At 44.7% G+C, this 23625-nt stretch overlaps 1 protein-coding gene across 4 annotated transcripts in view; it reads left to right on the top strand.

Annotated features, from left to right (window-relative positions):
• Positions 1–23625, top strand: part of DPP4 (dipeptidyl peptidase 4) — a 992858-nt gene that overhangs the window by 62882 nt on the left and 906351 nt on the right. For all 4 annotated transcript variants that reach the window (XM_069616324.1, XM_069616327.1, XM_069616325.1 and 1 more), the window contains exon 2: positions 4722–4760. In XM_069616324.1, coding sequence (XP_069472425.1) covers positions 4722–4760 — 39 coding nt within the window. The remainder of the gene's footprint in view (positions 1–4721; positions 4761–23625) is intronic.

Below are 23625 nucleotides of genomic sequence, written 5' to 3' on the forward strand. Positions count from 1 at the left end.
GTATTCATGAAGGCTGGCTATATGTAGTGAATAGAGTGGAGGCGTTGCCACCATTATATAGATTCTGGATGTTCCATGTCGTATTTTAGCAAACTAGGACCCCATGAACAGAAGGGCTGAAAAGTGTGGCGCATTAGAATAAGAACAGCTAACGATGGAGGAAGAATCAAGAAGGATTGTCTGGCCCAGTGTCAAGGGCTGAAGCAGCCAAGAAACTGGTTATCTGTCATGGAAAGATACAATGCAAGTGAGAGACGAGACAAGCTCCTGCTAAGGTGTGATGGAAAGACAATGAGTGGCAAGTTTTATTCATATTAATAGTATTAAATGTGAAGAAGGAGCTCAAAACACGGTCTCCTGTCACATGGTCTAGATGGAAATGGACTTTGGGCAAGCTACGCTGAAACTTGAAGATAAGAGTATGCTCACACACCCTTCTGTTCCCAGAAGCAGTGATACTTTTTAAGGCCAAGTTCAAAGACTATTCAGATGGCAGATGACTTGAGTTATGATGGATAATGGGCTAATTGGGTGCGGAGGCATGGTCAAGTCCAGCCCACCAGCACCTGGGGTACCAGCTTGCGTGCTGCTAGCGAGTTGAAAGTTCCAGAAGGGTACAAGCATGCCAACCAATTGTAGAGGGCCACGTAGCAAATAGCCGTTTAGTTTGAGACCCAATGAAACATTGTGTACTTTTTGAGACTAAAGATGACTTGCACTAGGGGTGGGCATAGTTGTCCACCTGACTGTAGAGACCCAATCACAATCCTATCACCCATAGAAAGTATACCTAGATGTTCCCCGTAGACCAATTACAATCCAACTTAGATTTTCTTACTTTACCACATAGTATGACGTCAATGATGATGTGTTTTTACTATATAACTGTGCTCTTTGTGTAATTCACTGAGAGGTATGCTGAGGCCTCCGTTGATGTCCATTGTACTCCTTGTTTTAGATAATTGTTAATAAAACAGCTAACTTTGCCAACTTCCTGAGTCAGTCTTATTATTGGTGTATGAGTAACTTCTGCATCCCCATCCATCCCATAGAGCGCTACCTTGCTTAAAGTGCCTATGGGTTCAGCAGCTTTCTTCATACAATGTTGTCACTTGGGACCTTCGGTCTAACACAGACCGGTCTACTATCAATCTCCCCGACTCACCAGCTGTGCTGACTTGACTGGAGCAGCTTTGTTGCAAGAGCCAAGGACAGTTCCATGGTGGCAATCTCTCCTCCTTGCCTTGGCTATCGATGCGGGAGAGCCCTTTGTACCTTCGACACACAATGCACCTTTCTTCAGCGTTAGTTACGGTCTTATGTTTCTCATCCTTGAGGGCTCTCGAAAGTAACGGTTTCCTTTCATTGAAAAGGCCAAGGGAAATTTCCTACTTGCAACGTTTTCTGATCTCACCGTCTTTCTCCTCGTGTTAAAATGCCATCTCGGAACTGCTGCCTCCTCTGGTGTTTTGCCTCACTGTGAGTGTGCTTGCATGCTCTTCCTTTTGTCTGTGTGGGAAAGTGTGATGGCGTTCAGGTGTGTGTAATTATCAGTAATTGCGTGACTCTGCCTGACCCTTGTGTTGGGACATGTCACGTATATGGCTCGGGTGTTAGTGCGTTTTGTTTCATGTTGGTCTGTCCAAGAAAAAGTGTTTGCATCGGGAAAGGGGGGTGAGGGGTGAGTTCCCATGTCTCCTACTTGGAACTGCCATTGAACTTGTGGATGGTCAACACTTTTTCTTTTCCGCACACGTAGGTGCACCCACACATGTGAGGTACCTGTTTCGTCGGGACACCAGTGGGAATGACGGACGGTAGGACATATGTTGTTGGTGGCGTGTTTTGGTGGTTTCCTGGTGTCAAATGTCTGACAATTGTTTTTTTCCCTACATTTTGGACTTTGGTGGCCCTTGTGGGTAATACATTCTAGGGCGATTTGCGCAAGTCAGACCTCTATGGATTCTGACAGATGTCTTATTTTCAGAAATGCATGGGGTTCCCTGTTTTCCTTGGGCGCTGCGACACACCAAGGCAAAATCTGTGCATTGTCCACAAAGCCAAATCCAGTCTTCCTCAGGGCATTTGATGCACCATCATTGGGATACCTGTGGGAATGTGGGAAGCTAGGACATTTGTGGTTTACTCTTGGTTTTGATAACATTTTCATACATTTTCTACTGCACTTTGTTAAACAACCCTTCCATTTCCCAAATGTAACTGCTTTAGACACTGTACACTTTTGTAACCTGCACAACTCACCTATCCTTCGAATGGTCCGACTGTATTCTTTCAAATAGTGTATGCTTGCCATTCCTCACCACATTTTTTTTCCTTATTTTCACATGCTAAGTACGTCTGTTTAGGCAGTCAGCATAAAAATCCTGTGTTCCATGGCTTCATTTTTGGCTTGTGGTACTGCTTGTTTTGTGAAACATTACAAATATGTGTGATTTCTTAACTAGAAGAATCGGGGGAAAGTAGTGGTGCATTGCTTTTCTCAATACTCACAGAAGCCATTACCTTACATGTCCAAATATGTCCAGCACATACCCTTTTTTCTGTCATTTTTCCAATTTTTTCCCCAAAATATGGGAATTTTACCTACATAGTTGTTGCCTGACCTGCTCAAATGACCCCTTCCTAAACTTGGACTTGTGTCTACATGTCATAAATGTATGCCTTCCTGTCTTCCCATTCAGCTTTCCTACCCTCGTCGTCCATTCCGTCCACGCATGTCATATCAGAAAAAAGGGAAAATTTGCCTACCTCTCACAAAGCTGATGGTAACCTTATAAAAATATGTATTTTTTTGGTTTTGTTTCCACTCTACCTGTTCTTGAAAGCCCGGAAAATGGCAAATTTCGAACAGCAAACCAGTTCCTAACTCTTACAAGGAAAAAACCACAAGCGTCTTTGTATATCAGTGCATTGGCATTTTCTGAAAAAACACAAAATGTGCTGCTCTCTTTTTTGTTATTAATTCTCACCTTCAAAACTAGGATTCCTTGGTAGCCTTAAAATGAGCCTACATATGGGAATAAAAGGAGACAAATTTGGGCGAGATATCTCATGTAACAAAAAAGTTACAAGGGATTGAATGGGATCCTGCGGCACGCGCCTTTGCAGTATATAGAGTAAAATAATTCATTTCGCAGGGGGCGCAAAAGTATTCCTCCCTCCGGAGATTCTATTTCAGAATGAAGTCTCCAGGGGTGACATCATTATGAAATAAAATCTCCGGGGGGAGGTTTATACAGGGGAGAGTTTATTTCGTGACACCGGCCTCTGCTTCACTCCTGTCTTTGGGCTCTGCCTCCAGACATCTGAGAAATGGAAGATGGGCTCTGCATGGAGCCTGTCTTTTTGCCTTTCTACGACTGCTCGCTGCGGGTCACCTTTTAAAAAAGATAATACATATGTGTTGATAGCACCTCTGAGCTTAGGCCCAGGGTGCAAATAGCACTAATAACATCAACGGTGGGCTGGACTGTCCGGTAACAGCACCAGAGTCCACCATTAAGGCCCCCACTTTTCTAGGGCCTGTATCTTTGGAACTGGGGTATTATCGGCCAAAGAAGCCCACCACTGTGGGTATTATTGCTTTAAAATTGCGCACAGCTTTGTTCACATTGCTTCTAGATTGCTCAAAATGCTTCATCCTAAGGCTGCCGTTGTAATGTCATTTTTTGCTATCTGTCAGAAAAAACGATCGGTACGAAAATCTGACAGCAATTGTAATGTCATATTTTGCTACCCGTCGGAAAATCCTACCATAGGAAAATTTGACACTGTAGGAAAATCTGACAGCAATTGTAATGTCACTTTTTGTTACACCGGCCGCAGGGGCCGTATCCACACACAACTCCATGCAGCCACCCAGAAAGAATGATGTACTGATAACTTCTATAGACTTAACTATACTAAATACTATCAAGAGCGAGACAAGCTTTATACGTCCTATTGTGCATGATGGACCTGTAAACCTTGCTTAATGCCTTTCCTGCACTTAGGCATATAAGCTTCTCTTTTCTCCCATGAGACCCCTTGTGGCCCACTGACCAAATTGTTAAAGCTTAATTAAAGGGGCATATATTTCCAAGAAAGAAAAGGGTGGGCTAGATCTTCCTGTAACGGCACCGGAGTACTGTACCTTTGGAACTAGGCTGTTATCGGCCAAACAAGCCCAACGTTCTGGGTGTTCTTACTTAATTATAGTACACAGCTTTGTTTGCACTACGTGTGGATTGTTCAGAATGCTTCATTCCAAGGCTACCGGCAGCGGGGCTTATCCATAGACCTCCCAGAAGGATGTATCTACTAGTAACTTCTATGCACTTATATATTATAAACACTATCAAGAGCGATGTGGGTTGCAAATGCTGTTTAGGTCCTTCTGTGCTTAATAGACTTGTAAACCTTGTAGAATGCCCTTGCTGCACTCAGGCCTATAACTCATCTTCAGTGCCCATAAAGCGCAGACCAAGTTTTTAATGCGTAATTAAAGGAGGCTATATTTCCAACAAACAAAATAATAAGCAAGGAGGAAAACTAATGCTTTACCTGTAAGTTTGATCATAGTGCTGGATATAGTAGTGCTAACATTTCCAAGGTATAATGATTTAATGCATTTTTCTAACATATTTCCCAGTCATATCTAATCCAGTTCACAGTTCTTCAATTAATTTCAAATGTTTGTGTGTGCTTTTTCCAATGCTCAGAATGGAGCTACATTGGACTGCTGTGCCTCAAGTGGAAAGGTCTGTATGAATCTCTACCTGAATGTTGTTTTTATCTGTAGAAATAAGTATTGATTATTATGTATGCAACATATGCACAGGCCGCATTCTGTTGCTATGTCCTATGGAAAGACAGTCACACACCTACTTGGGTCCATTGTGTTAAAAAACCAGAACATATAACATCTGTGTATTAGTTTGGCTTACAGTAAGTGATCTGTGATGTTGGTGACCTGTATCCTGGTACAACTGCAGAATCATGAAAGATACTACTCTGGTAACCGTGGAATGGAAGTGGGTGCTGGGAACTGTCATTGAATTGTGGGATTGTTCTGAGCTGTTGCCATTGTCGTGTGCAGTTGTATAAGAAACACTCATACAAAGGTGAACATTCTGAGATTGTATTCTATTGAGCTCAGAGTTGGTTGCCCCAAAAACGGTGTTACTGATATCTCATACAGCATCACCAATAACCTCAGTCAGTAGTTTTGCTCAATTAGCTCATCACTGAATTGTTACCCATATAATCCAACTTGTCAACAGTTCAGTGGACTACATAATGACAATGAAATTAATAGATATATGGATTTTGGTCTTTGCATAAATAAAAACAATTCTGATGTTTTAAGGATGAGCATTTCAAAGAATGCATCATCAACATGGAGTGTGCCTCAGATGGTGCTACATAGAAACTTCTCAATTTATCCTGCAGTCCATTACGGTTGGTCAATGATAAAGACGGTAACAGAATAATTGTGCAGAAGTATAAATGTGCATTCCCTTACAACGAAATACAGTGGAAACCTGTTACTTTACTGTTTATTACACTACACGTATAGGGCCTGATTCATGAAATTATTTGCACGGAAAAATGTGGACTTGCGCCCGAAAACGCATGCAAGCGCCCATTTGTTGATTCATGGAACACAATGCGTGGGGCTTACCTGGGACTTGCGCTACATCCCTGCGCGTCCAACACATCACTTCGACACCACGAACGTCTTGCGCGAGACTTCCAGCGAAGGGGCGCACCGTCTTGTGCAGTCACCTAAAAAGGGGGCAGAACATGTGGAATGGGGAACAACAAGCAAAAATGTGGGCGTAACATGAGCAGTACCGAAGTATACTGCTATGATGAATGTACCATTTCTCGCAGCAGTAATTGTGGGACACCATAGGAGGAGGAGGATGGCCAGGGCCCACATTTCTCTTCCCAGGACCAGCCTTTTTGGGATGCCTGATGACCAGGTCTATGGCAGGTATAGGGTTCCACCTCATATCCTATTAGACCTGGTCAGGAAGTGTGAAGATGACCTTACATCACCTACCCTGTGCTTCCAAGCACTGAGCCCCTTGGAAAAGGTGCTCAATGTACTGCATTTTTTGGCCACTGGGTCATTGCATTGGACAACTGCCATAGTCAGGGGCATTTCACACCCCATGTAGTCATGCTGCCTCCACCAGGTGTTGGTAATCATGACTGCACGCCCCTCAGTCCGCAGGCACATATACATGCCCAGAACACCCACAGAAAGGCAGGCCGTGGTCCAGGACTTTTACGGGGTGTCGCACTTCCCTAAAGTGCTTGGTGCGATCGATTGCATCCATTTGACCCTACGCCCACCTAGGGCCACAGAGCACATCTATCGCAATCACAAGCACTGGCATTCCATCAACGTGCATGTTGTATGCAATGCCAAGGGAATCATTACCTCTGTATATAAAAACTATCCAGGGTCCACCCATGATAGTTTCATATTCAGAATGTCACCCCTACACTGGGACCTGGAAGCTGGAAGGCATAGCAACACATGGCTCATTGGTGAGTACAAATGGTCCTGCAAATGCATGCATGTCACACACAGACAAAACCACACCACTGACAAACCATGTCATCTCTACAGGGAACGGTGCCTACCCTCTGAACACCTACATAATGATGCCAATACAGAACACCACCACACCACCCCAGGAAAGATACAGTGCAGCCCATATTGCAACTCAGGCCATAGTGGAGTGCACATTCGGAGTGCTCAAGTCACGCTTCCACTCCCTTGACCACTCTGGTGGTGAGCTACTATATGCACTACCAGTAGTGTGCAGGTTAATTGTGGCAGCATGCGTCCTGCACAATGCTGCACAACGTTGAAACACGGCGTGGCATACCGGTGGATATGGTGGTGCCCCCACATGCACGGCGGCTGAGCATGGGAGGAGAAAGGGCACGTGGCAAGACTGTCCGTACCCAGCTTTTGTCACAACTTTTCACCTAAAATCCAACCCCTGCGGAGTGCACACAGCCCTGGCACATTCCAGGTGACATTCTATGATGACAAAGGGACAATCATCTGTCCCAACCTTACCACCCTGAGAATATGTCCTTGGAAGGGCTACATTGTGTACATTCCCACTTAAACTAATTCAATCAGTTGTGCACAAAAGGAACACATGGAAGATGGAGTATGCCACTAACACCATGCCAAAGTACACATCTAAATGCCGGTATGTCACCTAAATCCTCCCACACTTCATGTAACCTGGTTGCCACACCATGCCATGGCATGCAATGTCAAAACAGATAAAGAAATGGCCAACACATAACACTACTGTCACAAAGCGCTCAACGATCAATGGAACAAGTTCATAAATAACGTACTCTTACACATCAAAATAATAATGTACACAGGAACATCAATTGCCCAGTACAATACACCAGGATCACAGGACCCAAGAGTGAATCTGTCTGACAGTGACTCATCATATTAGCACAAGTGCCTCAATGTGTTGTAACATTTACAGGGCACACTTGTATTTTTTGTGTGGCTCTGCTAACTAAAGGGGGCAGGTAAGCGCATAAAGCAGGAAGGCAAACAATACTGGAGATAGGCAAGGTAATACATGAAGATGGAACAGGAACAAAGGATGGATCTCAATGTCTAACAAAAAAGGGATGGTAACCAATGCACTGGACAAACAATGATGAATCCCACTAGGGGTGTGTACATAGGTTGGACTTGAGACTGCCCATAGATATAATGGTAGCCCAATGCCTCTGTGTAAGTTACATTTACATGCTGCACTTCTTGCAAGCCAATGGAAAGGGGAAGCAGGAGTGGCATATGGGTCTGGACCCTAAGGCACAAACACGGAGTGTACTAACATGAGACAAGCCGGTATGGGTCCAGCTGGAACCTACAGTGGATGCCCTTGGATGCCACACAAAGCAACACACTGTCACATAAATTCACAGTACCCGAAAGGCAAGACATGGGAAGGGAAGGTGCAGAGACTGCCTGCTGGGATTCCCAGCAGTCTAACTCTCAAGTAAGGACCAACATATGCACAAGTGAGGGCACAAGAACGACAACAAAAATAAACAGGGTAAAATAGGCAGTAAAGTCACCAAAGTTCTTAAGGGGAAAAACAAGTTAAAAAATCAAAAAAGCCCATGGTGGACCTGGGGATGGGTGGGGTGACACCCAGGAGGGTGGAGGGGCAGGGTGCACGTCAACCCCCACATGTGTGTATGTTGAGAATAAAAGCAAAAACTCCATGGGTTCATGGGCCGCACGGCTATCATGGATCGGGAGAGCTGTTGCTGCTGTCGCCACCTTCTGATTAAGCAGTAGAAGGTGGTAGTGGTAGTGATGAGGGAGGTTCACCACACATAGACCTGGCCTGGTCCTACATGGCAGCAGCCATGCAGGACTGAGATTAATGCATCTGCAACATGATGGCTCAGAGGTCCGCATGGGACACCTCACAGGATGCAGAGTTCCTCCAAGATGGTACGAGTCAACAGTTGCATCTGCCGTTCAAACTGTCTACTGTGGGCTGCCTCTAGCACTTCAAGTGTAGCTCTGAGTGCCCTAAACTCTTGCCTCAGGGCGTCCCTGTGGGCCTGACCCTCTGCAATCAGGGATGCCTGCAGAGCCCTGAGGTCCGCCCATCTGCTCCTGTTGCTGGCCTGCATGTTCAGCCCATGTGAGCGGCATGTGGAGCGCAATGCCTGCAGCTGGTGCTCCAGCTGTCTCTCTGGGGGATCATGGAACTGGCCACCATATCCATGCCCTGAGCCAACATTTCATGTGAAGCACCCTGTTGTTGTGCAACAGACACATAGAGTGCTCCCACATGGAGTCGCCAGCCGCTACACGTCCACCGCCTTGGCAGACCCCACGCCTACCTGACCTAAGGGAACATGGCCCTTGATGTGATGCCGCTGTCTGTGGCTGCAGGACTGCATCCCTCCCTTGCTCAGCTATCCCAGGACAAGGAGCCAATAGTGTGGAGCATGACCCTGCAGCCGTAACCACCACAGCCGGACCTGACAACACTGACTGGCCCTGTGAGGGGACGTGACCCCCTGCAGATGTTTCGGCCGCAACAGTACCAACAGTTGATGCACTCACCTGCGACAGCACAGAGGAATCCAAATCCAGTTCACCACCAGAGCTACAGGTGTCATCAGAGGTGGACTCATACTGAGTCAGATCCGGGATGGACTGTTGCACTCGTGGATTATCATGGGCTACCACACCATGTCCTCCAGTGCTGCACCATGGTGGATAAGTATCCATTTCCTCCTCAACCTCCTCCTCAGCAGCCAGTGCCTCATCACCTGCACATGGACATAAAAAAACATGAAGAGCCATGTAAATAGCATAGCCCACACACATAGGTATCACAATGTAGTCCTGCAACACATAAAAATGCTATGTCACTCATGGCACAAAGTCCTGTACGTTGGCAGTGTTAATGGAAGCCATGGGTAGCATGAAAACAGCCCTGGATGTGTTTGTAATGGCTTAACACCACATGGAGTGCATGGTGCACAACACCTGCTTCACACACAAGCACCTGACTGTCATAGTTGAGTCACTGACATCACTGATGCAAATACACAGATGCCACTTAGCATAGCCATGCCCAAACTGTCAAATAGCATGAGATGGTACTTGCTGACTACTGTCCCAGAGCCATGTTCAATGGATGTGACATGACATGACATGTAATTCACAAAGTGCAAACACACAAGTGTCACAAGGTGCGACAATGCAAGGGTTGTGGAATAGATTGAAGCCAGACACCAATCTGATGAGGGCAGGTGACATTGAGATCATGCAAGTGAAGAGGCAGGGTGAAGGGGACACCTGGGGGTGGAAGTGGGAGGGGGCAGTACAGCATCACATTTAAATATAACAACATAACCAGTCACTGAAATGCAGCGGGCTGTTGGCAGTGGAAGTTTAAGTGCAGACATCAAGTGTCAAGTGCTGGTAGTGGCTTGTAGGGATACAGTAAACAGGCCCCAAGTGCAGGGCATGCTGGGGAGCCAGTGCATGGGTTCAACTGGTGGCTCTGAGGCCCGTGTCAGAGATCAGAGTGTGGCCAGTACATTCTCAAAGTCATCCAGGACTTCAGCAGTGGATAGGAGGAGAGAAAGGACAACACATGAGGAAGCATGAGAGGTGCCTCCAGACCCGGAGAAGGTTCATCTCCAGTTCCATTGAGGCAGGGAGGCTATACCAGAGGGAGGCCCCAGCCAAAGATAGACATCAACCACCAACTCTTTGCTAGAAGAAGCAACTGACCCACAGGGAGTAGGAGAGGATGATTTAAGACCATGAGAAGGCAGCTAATTTGGAAGATGGAGTTGAAGGAATTGCGGCCCCAGGACCCATAAGGCCTTTGTGACAATGCACAGGGTTTTGAACTGAACAATCATAGCCAATGGGAGCCAGTGCCATGATCACAGTCCTGGGGAGATACAATACCTGGTCCCAAGGCAAAGGGACAATTTTCACAGTAGTGTTCTGGTTGAGTTGCAGGAGGAAAAGAGTAGAAGTACTCAAATCATGGAAGAGTTTGTTGCAGTAGCCTTGCATAGGAATGCCCAGTCCTCTGGAGACACTGAGCTGCTGGGAGAAGGAGAGGAAAGGAAGAATACCTCTGAGGAGGTGCAGCTCGTAGAGTGACCTCTCTGAGACAGCACAGATTTGAGGAGGGAAAGCGAGTGTGGAGTGGAAGATTGTAACAGGCTATCCACATCACAAGAGAGGCTGGCTAAAGAGTGACAGGAAAGGAGGGAGCAGGTGTGGTGATAAGGATTGTCACGGTGTTCAGCACATCATTTGTATGCAGTCTGCAGTACAACAAGCACGTGTCAGTCCACTATGACAAGTCCACCCATGGCAGTCATGCAAATGCAGGCAGAAGTACCAGACAATCATAACACTTAATACAAGTGACATACATATATCCTGGATGCACAGGCTTCATTACTCACCGGCATTTCTTTGTAAATTGGCAGGTCTCCCACTCCTTGGATATGCTCCACATCAATCATCTCTCTTCATGTGGAGTGAGTTCATTGGCCTCTCGTGGTGACCCACCTCCAGTCACCAGAGTAGAGGCGAAGTTGGTACCCAGCGAGTCCCGCTTTGCCGTGACTCTGTGCTTCAACCCTGTGGACTTGTGTGCTATTGAGACTACATTTACCAGCAGGCTCTCTGGTATCGCTCAGGAGGCGGGTGTTTAAAAGGAGAAATCTGCGCGCACCGCGCACGTGCACCCGAGCGAGTCCCATTGAGTCCCGCTTTGCCGCTTCGCCGTGGCGTCCGGGGCTCAACGGGACCCAGAAAGTTGGCTTTGTTTTTCTTTTGTTAAGGTTCGAAATCACTGAGTTCTTAAGTGACTCACACCTTGGTGGCACGCAGCCCCCACTTGAACTCATGGTTTTTAAACCAAGCGGTTCTTAGTGCCTCACGACCGCCATGCCTCCTAACATACGGCAATGGATTATGTCCGAATCTCAGTCGTTACAAGAGGATCGTTCCGCAGAAAGTGCAGCTTCCAACATGTGCTCAACCCCTATACAGCGTTCCTCTCGAATCAAATCCAAAACAAAGGACAAGACAAAAATGGCTCTAAAGGACAATGTTGATATTCGAAAATATGGTTTTGGCATTGTGAACAATGCCATTTCAGCGGCCCTGTCTTCTACTGATGTGTCTCAAGTCGCCACAAATAATGGCGCTACTGTTTTGAACCCTGATGTGTGCATAGGTGATTTTGTTTTGCCCATTTTGGACATTGACACACACCCAGAAGAAAATTCCAAAACATCTAAAATGCCCATCTCTCTAACAGACAGCATGCTCCTACAAAATGCACCATCTGGGGAACCACGCTCAGTGGCTCCCGTAATGCCTGAAACCTCTAAAGAGGCTGTAATTGAACTTGACACCAATAATTTGTGTTTCTCGGCCAGAGCAAATGGCTCTAACCTCTCTCAATCACCTGATATGTTTCGCCATTCTGGCTGTAACATATCAGCACTGGACGTGTCATACATCCCTCCGACCCCTCGGAGAACAAACGATGCTCCTGTGATTCCGATAAAACCTCTCATTCACCTAAATCCTCTCACTTGACGCTTGAGGTAATAAATCTCACCCTTATGGCCCTTGCTAAGCTGTTTGAATCGGTTGATAGTACATTAAAATGTCTATCTGATACTTTCAACTCAATCAAATCTGATCAAATGAAATTGTCCACCAATGTTAACCATTTATGTGGTGACACCAACGCAAAATTAAATAACATACTCAATTTACAAAAAGAAATAGCCCAGTCTCTGGCCCAGAAACTACTTGCAAAAATGAAAAACAATACGGCATATGTAAGTGTGTTCACTCAAACACTTGAGGATGTAGATTGCCAAATTGTAGAAATTATTCTGGACTCACAAACACATCAGCATCCATCTTCAATTACTCACTCACACAATACAAAGACAGCCGTCCCATTTGTTGCAGGTATTATAAGAGACAAAATTGCATCTGCTCCATCTCATACGGTTCCACCTAACGATCCCCAGTCAAATCGAACAGAAAAAAGGTCAAATTTGGATCAAGTGTCCAAATCCACATAATCTGTTTTTGATTTGAGAGCTGCAAATCAGGCTGCGGGGAAGACAAACTCAAAAAAACGTTGTCGACAGCCACCACAAAAAAAATCAAAAATGTGAAAGCTTTGAAGCTGGCGGTCTCGCCCTCCACCAAACAATTCATTAACAACTTAACACGGGCTAATAGCAGATCGCTAGCGGCTTCGAGCCTCATAATCAAAAAATACATTGCTCTAGCCAATCTCAAAAAAAGTAAACATCTGGAGTCATGCCTTTCCCCGAGAGTAATAATAGATCACCCTCCGCTAGATGAACTGATTAAATTGGCCGAAGGTCATCTCCCACCGAAACAAAGCAAATCTGTGAGTGTATCTTCGAATATTGTACCAAACCCTTCTCGTGATTCAGTAGGTGACAACACTGAACTCTCCAAGGACACTGGTATCAAGGCAAACCTTAAGACATGAAATTGATCTGTATCTTGAGATTCAAAAAATTGAACCCCAGATGTTTCCCATTATAACTAATGGACCAGCCAAATCCACCATTGCTTCCTCCTCTGAATTATTGCCAAAGCTGATTCCCAGAGATACTCAAAATCTCACTTTGAAGCGAGTCTCCTTTGCAATATTTGCAAACCACCGTTTGAAATCCCGGTTCGTTACGCTGTCTCACTCACACTGAACCTTTCCCTTCATTAGATTCCATTTGTAAACACGATTGTGTTTAATAATATAGCCGCTGCAACCACGGCTCATCGTTGCGACCCATGCTGCTGTGGGCATTGACAACGAACGTTCTCATCTATGCAACGCTATTAAGGTAACCACAGTTTCGTACACATCTGTCTGTTTTTGTTATCTACCATACAATTTACTTATTATTTCTATCTATTTTTTCTCGTTTAATCCTTCTGGAAACTCTACTGACGGGTATGTTGACATCGCTATTATTTTCACAAATATATGTAATTGTTATGTTGACATTGGTGCATTATGTTGTTTATGTGCAATTGACTAGACTTGCCCTGAAGAAGGAATTATTTCCTAAATGCATTGGCTTTAGTCTGTATTACATATGAGTTGCGGCAACTGCTCCCTCACTAAGAAGATATTAGTGACATCTCGGATAAATAACTATTTGAAAACCAACAGACTTCCTCTTTATTTTTTATTTTTGTACTTTTGATACTTGAAAAAGAATTACATTTTTGAACTTTGAAAGAATACCAGCCCGTGTCTGGGCCCCATTGAGAGTGGCTGTGTGACCTGGTATTTTTACTCGGTCTCTAGCTTTTGTTGTATTTTTAAGTCAGGGTGTCTCCAGACTTGTCACAGCCAGCTCCTTCTGAACTACAATTTGCATACTTCTACTTCCACATTGATTATAAGATTGGAAAAGACTCCTAATCAAGTGGTGCCCACTCTCTTCTCTGTTTGCATCTCTAACAACACATCCTCGCAAACAGATCTGGATGAAATTAAAGATTCCATTGCTCGCTTGTGGATGCTGAATACTAGATTGCATCTTGTGTCACCACCAAACAAAAAGTCTGGCAAAAAACAATTAAGCGTGCAATATTCAGACATTCGTGTAGCTGCCCCACTAGCCAACTCGCCTCGCAGACAGAGCACATCATCCTCCAGGAAGATCTTTTTTAAAGCAGAAAACAGACACTCTTTGTCACTCACTTGCCGACACGATCTATCCTTTTCATATATTATGAATCGACCGAGCATCTTGAAACTCTTCTCTAACACAACCTCAATGTGAGAAATTGACTCAGATGATATAGACCAAATCGAATTCCCAAACAAAGATGACCTTGGTACAGTCCATGTCTGGACCCGGTCTTTAATCATTCATAACATCATCTGGGCTGCACGAGAGGACTTGTTTACATTGGGTTTCGTGCTGTCACTTAATGATGAGACGAAGGGTCCTTTAAAATCATGTCTCAAACCTACCCAAAAACTCCAACTTTATGCCCCTAGAAATAACATTGACGCAATTCCATTTGGGCTGAAGGGCCACAACCATATGACAAGAGTATAACTAGAATAGAATGTGGAGCAGGTGTTTTTATCTGTTGTGAGCTGGAACACCCGAGGATTTACTAACCTTATTAACAATCCTGAGAGCTTTTTGTGTGACTATGATTTGGTGTTATTACAAGAAACATGGTTGTCTATTGCTCCAACATGGAACAACTATGATACGCATCTAGAACCAACCATACGAGCAACTAGAGGAAGACCAATGTCGGGTCTACTCACTGCAACCAACTCTTTAGCAAATATACAACTGTTTCCACTGCCTGCTCCAAGCCCCTTTATTCAATGCTCTTTTATCACTGTCAGATCTTTAAAAATTGCTTGTTTCAATAAGTGTTGGAATCCTATGGGTATTTCAACAGCTTTATTTCTTAAAAACCTAACAACTGCACTTGAGGATATTATGCTCTCACATGGTATCATACATCTCATTGTTGCTGGTGACCTGAATTTACATCTTCTAAAAAAGGAGACATCTAAACAGCAAGAACGGGTTTGAATGTGGAATAAACTTGTGAAATCATGGAACTTGGTTATGTTAAATTGTACGAGTGCAGCAGATTCTCCCCCACTTCCAAAGTGGTTTAGACAAAATCAGTCAGCCACTATTGACTTTATTTTTGTCACAAGAGGCCTTTTTGAACATACCACCGATTTTGCTGTTAAATCTTCTGAGCATAGTGACCATCGCCCACTGACTTTTAAGATCGTATTGTCTCTTACTCCAGTTGCGAAAAGACAAATACTCAGGGGCGCGTTCGAAATTAACAATTCTTTAAATCAGGTTAAAATGGTCAAACCATTCTTTAGTTTGTTATCCTGACCACTTAAAGGCCTATGAAGAGACAAGTTCTGCACCTGCTAAAGCAAACAATGTGGCTCCTTTTGATCTAATGCAATTATATGCTTCTAAGCAGAATGTTAAGCCGAACATATCACAAGTATATGACAATGTAGTCCGCATCAGGAAGGCTCAGTTTAAAAACAGAAAAGACAAGTTCGAAATCTATTACCAGCTTTGAAAATTGCTGCTTTGAGATCTATCAAAACTGCTTACAGAAACTGGTTATTGGAATATAAGTCCACAAAATACCAAAACGATGGAGAAATTATGCTTTATCAGATCCAAGGCAAAAACACAGCTCAAATCTGGCAATTACTCAACTCTGTCACCAATGCGACCCAACTCTGTTCGCACATAAATGGAGTGTCGGAAAATGACTGGTCACTCCATTTTACATCTTTATACGCTTCTCCAACTTCGCCTGGGACCCTAGACATGCTTCCTACTCCCTTTGATCTTAAATTTGGTGAGGATGACATTTACTATTTTATCAAGAAAGCTAGCATGTCTAGAGCTCCAGGTCTGGATGGACTTTCAAATGCTGTATTAAGGAAGAACATTGATCTATGGGTTCCCATTCTATACTCATTATTTCGACTGATTATCCGTTACCAAGAAATTCCGAAATCTTGGACTCATTCTATCATTGTTCCAATTCACAAAAAAGGAAATAGGCAAAACCCAATGGGTTATCGTCCCATTGCCCTTTTGGATGTCTCTGGGAAAATCCTTTGCAGATTAGTCCTGCGAGACTTAAACACCTGGTCACTCTTACACAAATGAAGAGACCCGTTTCAAACTGGCTTTGTAGCAGGACTTGGTACTGCTATTAACCTGACAATCCTCAATGCTATCAAATCCACTTATGCCACGCAGAAGCAACCACTATATGTTGCATTTGTGGACTTTCGCATTGGCTTTTGATTCTGTCTATCGTGTTTTGCTCAAGAGAAAACTAGTGAAATATGGCTTTCCTAATGAACTGACAAAGATTGTGTGTTTGCTACACTCAAATACATCCGTACAAGTAAAGCTAAACATGGAGGGTCTATTATCCAAAACAATTCCAACTGCTAGAGGATTGAAGTAAGGATGCATATTTGCTTCAACCCTGTTCAATTTATTTCTACTAGACATAGCTGATAAATTCACGGCTGTTCAATCTGATCCCCCAAAGCTCGGGAATCAAGCCATTGCATGCTCCTCTATGCGAATGATCTAGTCTTCATTTCCCAAACTCCATCTGGGATCCAAACTTTGCTTAATGTGCTTGATCGGTATGCCTTAGTAAATAATCTCACTGTGAACCAAAACAAAACTCAAATTGTTATTCTTGGCAAGCCCAAATTATCATCTCAAAACAAATTCCAATGGTTGATATGTAATAACAAACTACAAGTCGTATCTGAATATAAATATTTGGGGCTATACTTTAACAACTCTATCTCAGAAAAATCACTTGAATTAACAATTCGATTCAAACTAACAAGGCTTATTTCTCAAGCTAAAATCATCCATGCAAAATGTTAAATTTGCTTGCACGCCGATTATGAGCTTTTACCAGCAAAAAGTATTACCCGTCATCACATACGGATTAGAATCTCTGCTACCTAGAACCTCCAAATTCAGGAATCACCTAGAAGCGAAATTTTGGAAGAGCATACTTGGGCTTCCAAAAAGTACTCCTAATATACTCTTAAGATTTGAACTTGGGTTACTGTCAATACATGTCCAAGTCACTTGGAAAATGTGCACTCTATTAAGGAAATGTATTATGGGTACATCTAATCGAGATAGTCTAGCCATTGTGGCCAATTATCTGCTGACCTCATCTCACACGTTTCCTCTAAAATGGAGAACACACATCTTAAATGCCCTTGTAGAGGCAAACATCTCGATTGATCTTCTTGTCACCGATCCGAACCGTGCTAAGATCAAACTTTACCAAGCTGACTGGTCTTTCACACAAGAAAGATGCCTTGATCTGAAGGACTTTAACAGAACTCTCTTTGGTCACAAACAATTCCACAGGATGGCAGATTATCTTGTTAGATGCCCATCACCAAATTTAAGACTAAAAATTCTAAGGTTTCGTCTTAATCTGTAGCCGGTCAATCAAGTTTTGCTAAGACGAGGACTTGTTACCAAGGAACTGAACTTCTGTCGTTTCTGCAAAATTTATCTTCTATTGAAACACTTGGTCACATAATAATGCATTGTAAAGCCTTTGTCTTACAACGATGCAAACTTGATAAATGCTTGACCCGGAAATATGCTGATCACTCTTATGATGAAATATGGACTGACATTTTTGGTTCTAGAAAAATATCTGTTAGGATTGCAATAGTACACATTCTTGATGCTGCTTTTCCCTATAAGGAGAAGCGTCTCAATGCTGTAAAAGGAAAAACAATATAAGCATATTTAGAGGGGAACATGGATAATGATTTGTTCCTTTGTTATAAGGATCCTGCTGATTTCTCGTTTTAAGAAATGATTGCACAAAGAACAAGAAGAAATTATGTCAAAATATTTAATGTCTATTGATATATCACATGCTTTGCACATAATTTCATGATAGAAACAATTGTTTTCTTATTTTCGTTTTACTGATAAATATTTGTAAAGTTGTAATTTCAACTAAATCAAATAATAAAAAAATAAACAAAAAAAAAATAAATACTCAGCTTCTCTTTGGCTCTGCGCCAGAAGTCATTCCAACGCTTCACTACATCAGGAGCGGTGCGCCTCTCATTTCCCAAGGTGTTGATTTTATCCGTGACTTGCTGCCAGTAGGAAATATGCTAATCAGGTGTATGTGTGCTCCCTGCCTGCACGAGCATGTCACAGTAGTGTTCCCACACATACTCAATGAGGATATGGAGTTTCTCATCATTGAAGCTCCTCTTCCTCGACATGGGGGTCTCCTGTGCTGTGTCTTGGGTTTGAGCCTGTTCCGCTACTGCATGCTTCACCTTCTTGCAAGGTCGTGCAGACCCTGTGCAGCAGGGACCACTTGGGTCAGTAGCGGCTATAGCACTGGTGGACTGGGCTATGGCATCACCCACTGATGCTGGAACGTAGGTTGCCTTGATAGGTAGCCGTACCAGGGTGCTGGTGCCAGGTCCTTTGACTGCACCTCCCTTCCCCTTGGACACAACTACATCAGCCCCTGCGTCTCTGTGGACCATAGCCATGACCACTACAGGCCTGGCTGGGGGACCGTCAGCCTGTGTGGTGGGTGCTGCAGCTGCTCCTGCAGCTTCCTGACCCAGGCTGGTGTGGACAGCAGATTACCCTGCTGCTCCTGGGCCCTAGGTGCTGGTGCCAGGTCCTTTGACTGCACGTCCCTTCCCCTTGGCCACAACAAACTCTGCCCCTGCATCTCTGTGGACCATAGCCGTGACCTTTTCAGGGCTGGCTGCGGGAACCTGAGCCTGGGTGGTGGGTGCTGCAGCTGCCCCTGCAGCTTCCTGACCCTGGCTGGTGTGGACAGCTGATTACCCTGCTTCTCCTGGGACCTAGGTGCTGGTGGTGACGTCAGCATCAGCTGCATCTCCCTGACCCTGTTGGGTGGGAGGCATAGCTCTCCCTGCATGGCCCCGGACACCTTGGACACCTCCGCCACCTCAGCCACCTCTGCCTCCCTTCCCACTTGTTGCCCTCCCACTCTTGGCACTGATGGATTAGTGCAATGGGAGGCAGATCTATCAATTGTCCTGGGCAATTTGAGTGAGGGGGCAGTGTACGTGATGTAAAACCTACCAGTGTGCTCCAGCAAGGCACAATGTAACCCCTTGGGAAGAAAAAAATGGGACGCGTAATGCACAGACACCCCAAAAATGAAAAATACATGTACGCAATCCCTCGGTAGATCACGTGAAAAGAATAAATGATACACAGTACGCTGTGGCACCCAGCAACACAAAAATAGCATACAAGAAGGACACGTAATGTACTGTGATGTTAAAAATGGGGGAACGCGACACACACAGGGGCACCCACAGTATGCAAAATGCATTCGCGACTCACCCTTAGCTTCAGAAAATAGGGAAAAGTAAACGCGTGTGTGTGTACACACGCGTGTGTGTGCGCAGGAAAATCCCCAACAAAACAAAAAGCTTGCACTGTCTCAGTAGTGAAAAATTGCATGGAAAGTCCACATTTCCGTTTGCTCTAACTCGCACAAGTGTGTGATGTTCTCCTATGCACTATTTTATCCCGAATCTGAACACGAATGCCCAAAGTTCAGTGCGCTTAGGCCTTTTTCTCTAATTTCACGCTAATGCACTGTTTCCGCACGTGCGGAATACTAGTCACTCTGTTTCTGGCTGCCCATGCGAGTAACATGGAAGACCCACGCTCCTGCCTACCAGCCAATTTACCTGCCTCCAACTGCCCAGAGCTACCGCCTACGAGCCATCTGCTGCTGCCTGCCCACTGTGTGTGCCTGCTGCCAACGTGCCCTGCAATTTGATTGCCTGCTGTACAGCCATTGCCGTTGTTCCTGTCATTGGACCTGTGACCACCTCTGCTGATCTAGAAGACCCCCAATGTGCCAGACCACCGCTCCACAGCTCAGCCCCAGGACCACCTTGCCCACCCACACCTGCCTCGGGGGTTGCCATGTCTCAGCCACCATCTTCAGAGGTCAGTGGAAACCCTGTGGCAGTGAGGCAGAGGGCTGTCAACGTCACTGCCAGAGAAGTTGACATCCTGGTGGAGCATGTCCTGGGGCATTATGAGGCCCTCTTCCACTGACCAATGCAAGTCGAGAAGGAAGGACGGAAGATGATCACCACAAGGCCCTGCGCTTCTTCAAGGCTGGTGTCAACCAAGAGAGGCGCCGGGGCCAGTTGAACACCACGGACATGCAGGTCCTGGAGAAGTTTTACCTGGCGCTGCACGCCCAGGTCATCGATTTGCAGCACCGTCTGGAGTCGACTGGTAAGTGTCCATGTGTTGCTGGCCACCACTGTGCATGAACATTTTTGATGTGTGCTGGAAGTGTGCGTCTAGGCCTTACAGCAGGTATGCCTCTTGTACGAATGTCTATGCGCATGTTCCAGAGAGTGCGGCATATATGTTTAATGATACATGCATGATTCCTACGGTGTTACTTTTGCAATGTGCATTGTAATGCAGCATATAAGGACGTGCACATTGTTGCGTACATTTGTCTGAGACATGGCCGTGTGAGAGGTGTGACACATGGGTGCTGTCGTCAACATCATGGTCAGGCATGGTGTACATGTGCATGTGACTGTGTGACTGGCTAACAGTCCTGGATGGATATAACTGGAGCATTTAAATGCATGCACTACTCTTGCTGCCTCATTGACGTTGAGGGGATTTTGATGTGATAGCTCCATGCACTGCTTCAGGACTGTCAGGTGATGTGTGTGCATGACATGTGTATGTCCCATGATGTATGTGAGGAGCATGCACAATTTGTAGGTGCTTACAGTGCCTTGTTCAAGGATGTGATTGTTTGTTGTGAAGAACAGACATGTATGTGCATGTATGTAAATTGCATGTACCTATGTGTTGTGGAGGGTGATGATGGTTGTGACCTGTTAATGACATCTTTGGGGAGCGCGGAGACTGGTGCCACATCTGACACATCGGGCGCAGCTGCTGAGGGGAGGTCCAAGGTGGTGAAGGTGGACGTGGACTTCTTCCGCAGCAGGGGGACAGGTGATCTCACCGAGGGGCAATCCACTGCAGAAGATGCTGGGGAGGTATCCAGGTTGGCGGGGTGGAGGAGGAGGCCACATGAGCCCAGTCCATGGGACCCAGCAGGGGGGATGAGGTGGGTGTGACTGGTGCAGTCCAGACTCAATGGCAGAAGGAAGTGCAGGGCACCGTGGAGGTGCCTGTGCCTAATCCTGCCTCTGGGACTGCACCTGAACCAGTGTGTACCTGCCTGCATGCCCCAGGCCTGACCCATCCACAGGTGTTGGATGTTTCCACACAAACAGAAACACAAATGCCTGCGGATCTTGCCGTTCGAAACAGGGTGCAACTGGTGCTAGCCAGTATCGCGAGGCGTATAGGCACCATTTGTGATGATGTGCAGGCTTACAATCATGGGCTTGCACATCATCACAGTGATGTCTGGCGTCTCTTGAACTGGCTAGCTACGTTCCTGTTCTGGAATTGGGTGCATGGGCTGGCCACTTATTTAAACCCCTCCTCGTCTTCCTCCTCTGTGCCCCAAGTGACTAACGAAAGAGATTTGTCCTTTAACCACTTAAAATGACATATTTGGGAGAGAGTGAGAGAGAGCGAGAGTGAGAGAGAGAGACAAAGCAAAATCTGATCTCCCTGAGTTTAAATGATCAGAAAGTCAGAAACAGAGACACTGTGAAACAAAATGTTAAAGTGTTGAAACAAGGAATAATAATACTCTGGGAGAACGGGAATCCCAAAAGATATTGCATATCAGAATTAAATGATGCCAGAAGGAATGGACACTGTGAATCAGAAAATATACCATAGAACCAAATAAATAATCCAGCGAGGCAAAGCAAGTTGAGTTCTGCTACACCTAGAAAGAAAGGCCACCTGAATACTAGTATCCTTCTAGAATACACTGGAAGTAGTACCAAAGAATACATATCTTGCAAGAGAATCCCAAAAGGGGATATCAAGGATAAAGGAAAGAAACAGAATGTTGTAAAGGTTCCATGTGTTAATATCCCTGCAAAAATATCGCGATACAAAAATATCGCCATTTTTCTCCGGCGATATTGACCATTGGACCCTGCGGGGGACACCCCATGCAACCCCTGCATTATTTAAACATTTGTGGGGGATACCCCTGCAATCCCCGTTCCCACAAATTATCCGCCCCAAAAATATTGCCTAAGTCGAGACAAACCGCCATATGTATGGCGATATCTTTGGTGGCGATATTTTTTAGGGATATTGTTGTAAAGAGGTACTACTTTACATAAGTACTCCAAAAAAGTGTACAAAATACTGCACAGAAGAATGGACACAGTGCAAGAAAAAAATGCAAATATATTAACTTCCCACAGCTGGGAGACAGCAAATCAGACAGCCATGTAAGCTGAATAGGTTCAAAAGTTCTCAACTCTGCCCATGACAGGCTACAATAGTTATACAACTAGACACACATTAACATAATCCACATAAATTACATTTTGGGGCAGGTCAAAAGAAATTATTGGTAAGACATCATCAGCTCCTATGTTTCCCCACACATTGGTCATTTTTGATTGGGCAAACAAATTTCCTGAAACAAAAACCCACAACACTCCTTTAACATCATAATTGTACTCCCCAACATTTCCTAGTTAGATCATTATGCCAAACAGAATGGACGGCATAGTTCAACATACAAAATAGCTACACAGCCACAAGTTTTAACTGAATTCTGTTGTTTGGAGCTAACTTGAGCTCAGTTTTGATTGGTTCCCCTTATCTTTCACAACTCCCTCCTTGCATTGTGCCAATTCTAGTTAGAAAAAACTTCATGCACTACTGTTGGTGAATTTGCATTTTCTAATATTTAATTATCAATTGCTATTGTATTCACTGCCATATCCCTTGCACCTGGTGTATGGCTTAAGTCCTCAGTGATACCCTCCTCCCACAAGAATCCTCTCCCTCGTACTTTGCCCTTGACAGATTAACTAGTGCTTCTTCACGTGTCAGCAGAAATTCCATGTTACTGTGAGCTTTGGTCTTAAAAGTATAATCATGGCTTCTATCAAATAGAAAGAAGCAGGGGGAGAAAATGGTGGGGATCAGATCACCCAGTCTCAGTCGGGTTGGGGAGTAGAGGGTTATGGGGACCTAGATGTTAAGGAGGAGAGTGAGGTAGGGAATGTATTGACTATGTGTAAGTCATTTAAATGTGGATACTGCAGGTTTAAATTAGAAAAGTAATATTCTCATAACTCTGCTCTGAACACACGTGTGCGGTCTCCTCAAAATATTTGTGTGGAGCTTTCAATGAATATGCATGTGCAACTTTCACTAAACATGAATGTACTAGTTTTGATCTATATATGTGTACAACTGTCATTCTATGTTTGCATGCAAGGC

Source organism: Ambystoma mexicanum, chromosome 9 (genome assembly GCF_040938575.1).
Source record: "Ambystoma mexicanum isolate Mex_15411 chromosome 9, UKY_AmexF1_1, whole genome shotgun sequence".
NCBI classification, from domain to species: Eukaryota; Metazoa; Chordata; class Amphibia; order Caudata; family Ambystomatidae; genus Ambystoma; species Ambystoma mexicanum.